General features: G+C 36.1%; 2 protein-coding genes across 2 annotated transcripts; both read right to left on the reverse strand.

The window, feature by feature from the left end:
• Window positions 1–1,148: 1,148 nt before the first annotated feature.
• LOC105119077 (xyloglucan 6-xylosyltransferase 2-like) lies at window positions 1,149–4,680 on the reverse strand. The gene is made up of 2 exons (XM_011017179.1): window positions 4,353–4,680; window positions 1,149–1,554 (listed from the first exon to the last, which is right to left on the reverse strand). The coding sequence occupies exons 1-2, from the start codon at window positions 4,655–4,657 to the stop codon at window positions 1,464–1,466; spliced, it is 396 nt and encodes a 131-aa protein (XP_011015481.1). The 5' UTR covers window positions 4,658–4,680; the 3' UTR covers window positions 1,149–1,463.
• Window positions 4,681–6,514: 1,834 nt separating this feature from the next.
• LOC105119078 (xyloglucan 6-xylosyltransferase 2-like) lies at window positions 6,515–8,223 on the reverse strand. Its single transcript, XM_011017180.1, has one exon. It carries the CDS (start codon window positions 8,123–8,125, stop codon window positions 6,743–6,745), a length of 1,383 nt encoding a protein of 460 aa, XP_011015482.1. The 5' UTR covers window positions 8,126–8,223; the 3' UTR covers window positions 6,515–6,742.
• Window positions 8,224–8,474: the final 251 nt, after the last annotated feature.

Raw genomic sequence — 8,474 nt, forward strand, 5'->3', positions numbered from 1 at the left:
AGACAAGAGAAGATTAGAATTGTCACCAAGTCAAAAGTTGGCCACCCACTCATCAATTAGTCATCAAATCAATAGTTCTCAATTTTAGCTTATAAAAGGAGGCATTTTCCATGCATTTAGGCATCTTGGTTTCCAGATCATGCTTTTGCTTTCTCTCTTTGTATTTATTTTTTAATGCTTAAGTTTTGATTTCATTAATATCTTGTTTATATCTTTCATTTTCTTTCCTTTACTTAGTTAACTTTTATCTTATTTATATTCTTATCTTGTTTATTTATGTTTTTCTCTTTCATTATATTTAGCTAAGTTTATTATGTTAAGGTGAAAAGGTTACACTAATAATGTAAGAATAAGTATAGTGTAAACTTAACATGGACTTTAATGTTTAATAATAACATGTTTTATATTTGTTATCTTATTCACTCTTTAATACTTTGCTTGTTAAATGACTAATCTAGATTTATATTGTATAACACTTGGTAAAACAAATACTTGGTACTTTCATAGCCTATACTGTATGGTATAACCAACACCTATGCTATGAAAAGAACTTGATTTGTTGTTAACATAAGTTATAATCATGAATGTCTAACAATATTTACAAGTATTAGCATTATTTGAATAAGATAACTAATGTAATCATGTTAACAATTTATAATATGATTGGAACCTCATATGTGTGTGGTTTACAATTAAATAATAAGTGTTTATATTATACTTGTTTGACATATTATTAGCGGAACCTATAACCTTGATATTTATTGTTATCATTGTCTAATTCTTACATTGATCTTTCATCTTAAAGTTCTCATCAACTTCTTCTTCTTCTTCTTCTTCTTCTTCTATTACTATTATTATTATTATTCTTGTTATTGTTATATTCTTATTATCTATAATTTATATAATTAACATCTCTATAATTTGACCTTAATCTTATTAAATTATTTATTACTTCAACATTTTTATATTTAAAAAAAATATTAATTTTTTTTTATCATGTCAGTTACACTGCTGAGGTCAACGATTCAACACCACAGTCAATCTAGCGGTACAGCAAGTCTAGAGGACAGCAACGTTCCACTGCTGAGGTAAACGATTTAACACCACAGTCAGTCTACCAGCACAGCAATGTTCCACAACTGAGGTAAACGCTCCTGTTGATGACATTCACAAGGAAAATTCATTGATACTCAACACTACAGGGAACTAAAGTGAGGTTTTTTCACTATTAGTCTAAAGTATTTTCCAAACTAGCACAGTTAGAAAAATATTTCTCAGTAAGCATAATCTAAGTAGTACATGCGTGATCTACGGTTTGTCGCAACATATACTCTTGATCTTGCTGTATCAGCACATGTAATGCAATCATCAACCTTGTCTCTTCACTAACAGAAGTGCCAGTGATTGTCATCGTTGCTGTGTGGTGGCCCATAGGCACCAATAAGTGTATGCACAGCGCTGCATCAATCAATCGATCGATCATTTGCTATCGACACTACCGAATAATGACTTGCCACCACACTGGCTTTTTCTCTGTTTTTCCCGGACATTCTTCTGTACATGTTATATCCATTAAAAAGGAAAAGAAAAGACAGAAGTATAAAATCGACTCCATGGTTTGACTCTGTTCACTGAGATCTATACACCCAAGTTACAAGCTGAAGTATGTGCAGAATATTTACAAGACTAAAATCTTCTATTTACTAAAAATATCATACATCTGTAAAATCAATCATAAGCCCAGTGTGAAGAATTAATCAGTCCCCTAAGCTCCACAATATACGATGCTCCTACCCCCTCCATTCTAAAAGAAACAGCCGCAGAACATTACCCACACAATTCACCACGACAGTCCCATCCATAACCATAATATTCCTTTTCATTAAAAATTGCTATCATTATTTAGTTATCTCAGTCAAGAGGCTGCTAATAAACACAATTTTGAGCCGAGTGGAGCCGAGCTTATCCTTCAATGAAAGTGGATGGCTGCATTGCTAGTCTCATTCCCCACTCTCTTAACTCTAGGTAGCGAGCATTTATGCATGACCCCATAAATCTGAAACCCAAAAATTTGATTGTCCTACAACTAAAAGCTCTATCAGCTTCAAGTGCCTCTCCACTACGAATCCCCAAAATTCCACAAGGCTTACACCCCAAAAAGCAGGTCACAACAGGCCAGCGATGATCACCACGATCCAATTCTCAATCATTTCCCCATACCTCTCAAGCTCAAACACCCCCCTTCCCCCACAAATGACCATGCAAAAATAAGCACTCTCTAAATAATATACAGATCATCAGCTTCAAAACAAGATCATGCTTCTGGGGCACAATCTCCTAGATCTATTGGTTGTTTTGGTGCTTCAATTCTGAGGTATGAACAGATAATTTCCTAAATATAAGGTGCTTGTTCATGGGACTTATTTTGAAATTGTCAGTCGATACAGTTCTCTTGTATTGAGAACCCACCTATAATCACACAACTTCATGACTTCATCAACATCGTAGAAGCCATGTGAAAGGAACACAGTAAACACTAAAACTAAGAAATCAGCATCTATACAGCTTCCTTCATGTTGGTTGAGCCACTCGAAACATCAAAACTAGGCGCAATTTTGGGGAGATTATTTTATGTGAGCAAAATGGAATAGTAATGTAATCTACATCATACACATATGATCCTTATGGAGATGTGTCCTTGCCCTTAACAAGCTGTAAAGAAATAGATAGCTTGCCTAACTTTGGGTATCAGTTACTAGTGCAATTTATCTGAACACTGCATATTAGATGCCCAAGCCTCTCCCTCTACTTAACCATGTTTAGCATAGTGCTGCATTTGATCAGAAATTACTCTAATTAGAACCTAACATCATCAATGTGTTTATGCTGCATTTGCTCTATGAATATGTTGGGAAAGAAGGTCGATGGTTTAAGGTACACTGATAAGAGCTTAAGAGTTTTTCAAAAGATAGAGAATGATAAAACAAGCTCATTCCAGTAAGAATCGGATGCAAAAGTTGAGCAAATCCATATAAATAGGAAAATGTTCTGAGATTTGACTAATGCTTCATAGTATATTATAGAGGCAGTAATTTATGTAAATACATGCTTTACTTGTCCTCAAGCTGTTGCAGTTACGATTTTTAAGTTCACTTCTCTCTTGAGATCTAATTCCTTTATGACCCCCTTCTTATCTGGAAGACAGAAGTTCTACCATCGCATTATGACAGCTTTTTACTCAAATACGTGACATGTGCCCAGCTCACACACAATATTGCATACTAACTCTTCAAGCAATTGTAATGTTTTCTAGGGCACAGTCGCCCAGAGTTGTTTCTCTCTTTTTCCCTCTCATTTGGTGGTGTTTAGAGCTGGAATCATGACCTGAAAACTTTTGTTTTGGAATCAACATAGAACATTCTTGCAGATTACTGCTTCCCCATGCATTATAATCAGGCAAAGCGTTCTTCTTACTCTAGCTTTTAATCTTCAAAACTTCAAAAGCAATGCTCAAATCAAAGGCACACAGGCTCTAGGTAACGACAATCCCTAGCAAAATAACTCCAACCCCAAATCCAAGAGTCTATCTCTTATCAGCTCAGCCCAAACATGTAGCTGATAAGTTGAGCTATGGTAAAATCAACCTAAATTTAACAATATTTCCTCAGCTTTTAGCTCATATTCAACAATAAATTTCTACAAAGCCAGTTGTCATGACAGCAGACATATTAATTTCTAAAATGTTATAAAATGAAGTAAATTGTCATTACTCGGTTAGAAGGCTATTGCAGCTTCAAGAATTAATTGGGAATAAGCTTTTCATAATAATATTATGTGAGATGTCATAGAATACCATGTAAGGATAGTATGAATGTGCTTTTTCTTAAAACAGCCTCCTTGTGTCCTGCAAACTAAGCAGAAATATATCCAATCTTTATCAAAGCTAATCTTAAATGTTCAATATCCTCACTACAAATCATGTGACTTTGGCAATGTACAGAAATTTCCCAATCGATGACAAAAAGAACCTCAGCCTTTTCCTCATTTCGATCAGCATGCCAAGAGTACAAACCGTGCGACATAAATAAAAAGAAATAAGAACCCCATGAGACTAAGTCATTATCACAAACACAGACCAAGAAACATTTCAAAATATAAAGAAACCACAAATACAGTTAAGGTAGAAAAACAGGTAAACTTGACTTCACTAATTTAAGAAAAGAACATGCAGAATATTGTATCCAGAGCTTCTACAAGCAAATTCAAGCAATTGCATGCGAATTGACATATAATAAAAGAATAACAGCTGCAAGCAGTGCATTACATTATCAAAGCTCTCAAGATGATGATACCTTGGCATCTTTAATGCAGGGCGATGCAAGCCAAGCTCATTCTTCACTCCAAGTGGATTGCGATGCAAGCCAAGCTCATCCTTCACTCCAAGTGGATTGCTAGTCTCAGCTCTCAATCCTAATTCTCCAACTGACAAGAGATTTATTAGTAAACCATAAACCTGAAAATTTGATTGTTGGTCCATCTGCTTTGAGCACCTTTCCACTGGATAATCTCCAAACTTCCAACAAAGCTTCCACACCAAAAAGTGAATCACAAGCAGCCAACAATGACCACCAAGATCCTGAAGGCAATGATCAGTCATTTCCTCATGCCTACCAGCCAATGCAAATCATGGGAACACCACAAGTTATGTGCCGAACCCCTTTCCCTCTCTTCTTAACTGTGCTAGCTTAGTGTTGCATTTAATATGAAATTATTACAATAAGAACGGCTAAAAATATCAAATGTGTTTATGCTGCAATTTGCTTTATGAGGTCCGTGGTTTTCTTTGGTATGATAACAATTTTAACCTTTCTGTCCATGGTCTTTATGGAATGATAATAACTTTACTTTATGATAATAACTTTACTTTCACACTACATAAAGAGAGATTTGAATTATTCAAGAATAATAGCACAAGCCCCTTCAAATAAGAATCAGATGCAATGACCTTGAAAATCATCATGAAAGGCCACTCTCCAAATTTCCAGCATCCACACGAGTTAATAGTGCTTCAATAATATTATAAGCAGTAATTCGCATGAATGTATGGTTTCCTTGTGTTCATGCAGTTGGAATCAGGCTTTTGTGAGTCCACTAGCCGAGTATTTCCTACTTCAAAACAAGGAAGAATTTCCTTTGTAACCTTTCTTCTCAGAACATGGAAACCTTTTGATATCCCTGCATAGCAGCTTCTTTCTCCTAGTAAAATTTGTGACGTTCCTCTCTCAAAGAGCTATTGCAACGTTTTGGGAAGTAGAAAGGATCTTTTTCATTTGGTGGCATCTAAAGCTGGCATCATGTTTTGTGAAGCTTTAGTTTTGGAATCAGCCAAGAATTATGTTTACTACAGATTACATAGTACAAATCACTGCTTCCATATGTATTAAAAATCATGTAAATACTTTTTTACACTTGCATGCGTTAGGGATCACAGACATTTGGTCCATTAAGATTTTAAAAGCAATTCTCAAATCAAAGGCACTTAGGCTCACGGTAATATCAATCCCTAGCAGGACAAATCTGACCCAAGTCCAAGAATCTATATTGTCAATTTAAACATGCAGGGCCTCTTCCATAGATTTTCATCATGATTTAACCAGAAAATCATGAGTAAAGTGTGCCAGGTCCTAGCCTTAATTTACTCACATTTTTAAAATTATCATACTAGAATCTTTTAAATTAGAATATGAATTTGTTTCAATTTCTCTATTAGCCAAGTAGAATTCTAGGACTATGGAAAATATTATGAAAAACTGATGGGGACTTTCTATCAAGTCATGGGAGGATAAGACAACCTTGAATATGCTCTTATGGAGGCCCAAGCAACCTTGAATATGCTCAAAAACTATCTATTTATCTTTTTTCCAATTAGATATTTGTAATCAATTTCTTTTAATTCAATAAAATTGCTATTGTTATCAATCTGAATTATTAGATTTGTTATAATTAATATTAGAGCAGTAGATCTATGGCAAAAAGGACAAGGATGTTATGATTTATTAAAGCGATTGCAGCCATGAAGGGCAGCAGGAGCATCAACTACACCAACAAACTCAGCAAAAAAATTTGGAAGAACTAGAGAAACAACTTCAAAACATGTCAGCTAAAGAATTCTAGGCTATGAAAAAATCATGGAAAAACTTATGGGCACTTTCTATTAAGTTATGGGAGGATAAGGCAACCTTGAATATGCTTTTATAGAGACACGGGCAACCTTGAATATGCTCAGAAACCATCTTTTATCTTTTTTTCAATTGGGTTGTTGTAGTCAATTTCTTTTAATTTCAATAAAATTGCTATTGTTATCAACCTGAATTATCAAATTTGTTACATATAGATAAAGATACTGAGCAATAAACAAAGAGAAAGAAAAAAGAAAAAAAAAAAGAGTATACACCGCGATAACAGGTTATTGCAGCCACAGGCATGAACATCATAATTAAAAATGATATATATATAGAGTAACCATGAAATAATATTTGAGTCAGAAGTCAGAAGAGACACAAGTTACTATCCTTCAAAAATCAATATAATTTAAACACTGATAACACAAAATTAGGAAAAGAACATACAGATTTCCAGTACTTCTACAAGCAATAACACCAACTGCGAGCAAATTGACATACACTATAACTTCAAATGAAAAAATACCAGTAGCTTGCGGTAGACTACATTATCAAAGCTCTCAAGATGTTGTTGATACCCTGACAGCTTTAAATGCAGGGTGAAGCAAGCCAAGCTCATCCTTCACTTCAAGTGGATTGGTAGTCTCATTTCTCACTCTCCTAACTCTCCGACTAGCCAGCGATTTATGAGTAAACCCATAAATCTGCAGAATTTGATTGTCCCCAAAATTAAACGCCCGATCCATCTGCTTCAAACACCTCTCCACTGAATAATCTCCGAACTTCCCACATGGTTTGCACCCCACAAAGTGAGTGACAAGCGGCCAACGGTGATCACCCAGACCTGGGCGATAATTCTCAATCATTTCCTCATATCTATCAACCAAGATCCCCCAATAACCATGCAAATAATAAGCATTCTCTAAATACACTTTATCACCCCACTTATCCCTTTGTGTAGCCAATAAATAAACCATTGCAGACTGATCATCCGCTTCGAAAACCGGCCTATTCTTAAGTTCCCTGGTAAGCACCTTCCCTGCTTCATCTCTAATCTTCCCTTTCGGTCCCATTGGTGACCACGCATCCAAAAGATCCAAAGACCATTGACAATTCCTCAGCAAAAAACTCCCAGTATTCAATCCAATCCAATTCTTTTCATCATAAACCATCTCATTCCACCCGTGCATTACAAAATTCGAATCCTTATACCTCTCCCACGGCACCTCAAAAGCCATATCTGTAAACATAGCATCACTATCCATCCACCACAAGAACTCAACCTCCGGATGCGAAAGCAATAACTTCCTAATCAAAGGCAATTTCGCCCAAAACCCAGCCATTTCCGCATCAAGCAATGCCATGTTATAAAATATCTCTATTCCATGGAGTCTACAATAATCTATCTTATTTTTTATAGATTTTAACAAGTAATGATCCCCTACCGGATTCTCACAAGGTTTCGGCGACGATCCTGTAACTAACAAAACACGCGGTTTGTTAGGCTTAATAAAATTGCTAAAACTAGGGTTTTCACTCAACCATTTCTCTCGCAGTTGATTCCAATCGGATATTTTCGGACCCAAACTGTACGGTTTATTCGGATCCGGCTTCTCATCTTCCCCTTCATCGACCAAAATCTTGCTGATATCAAATGTGGCATAATTATTCGCACCATCAGCATTACTTGCTTCGTCGTTCTTGTTGTTGTTGGGCTGGTTAGACTCGGTGAGAACTCGGTGTGGCTCGCCGTGTTTGCGAGCGGCGTAGAAGTGGTTTTTGAGGTCGTTGAAGTCTTGTTCTGGCGTACCGAACTTGCCGGCGCCGATTGTGCCACGCAGGACAACCACGGTCATGCAGAGGCAGAGAAGTGTGATTTTTCCGTGGCGGATAGCTCTTTGGATCTGGCGGACTCGGTGAGTCCCGATGCACCGGTCCAGCATTTTGACTCGGACTGGGTTGGAAAGAGAAAGTAAGGATGGGTCTTGCGTGTTGAGACAGAGGTTTGCTTATGAAGAGGGTGTGCTTGTAAATAAAAGGACGTTTTAAGGGTGATTTAAAAGTAAATTTAGTCGGTGACGCTGAGCAAGGAAAGAAGGAAGGGAATATCCAGTGAGGAAAAAAAAAACAATTTGAAATTATTATTTATTTGATTTGATTAGCTTTTCTATTTTTTAAGAAAATAATTGTGATTGGTTGCCCGAATGCACGTTTGAGGAATCATGTGATGAGATGGGCGCATGCATTGTTTATGGTAAGGCACCTCTTCATGGAAAAAGATTTATATTTATT

Source organism: Populus euphratica, unplaced genomic scaffold (assembly GCF_000495115.2).
Source record: "Populus euphratica unplaced genomic scaffold, PopEup_1.0 scaffold2504.1, whole genome shotgun sequence".
NCBI lineage: Eukaryota > Viridiplantae > Streptophyta > Magnoliopsida > Malpighiales > Salicaceae > Populus > Populus euphratica.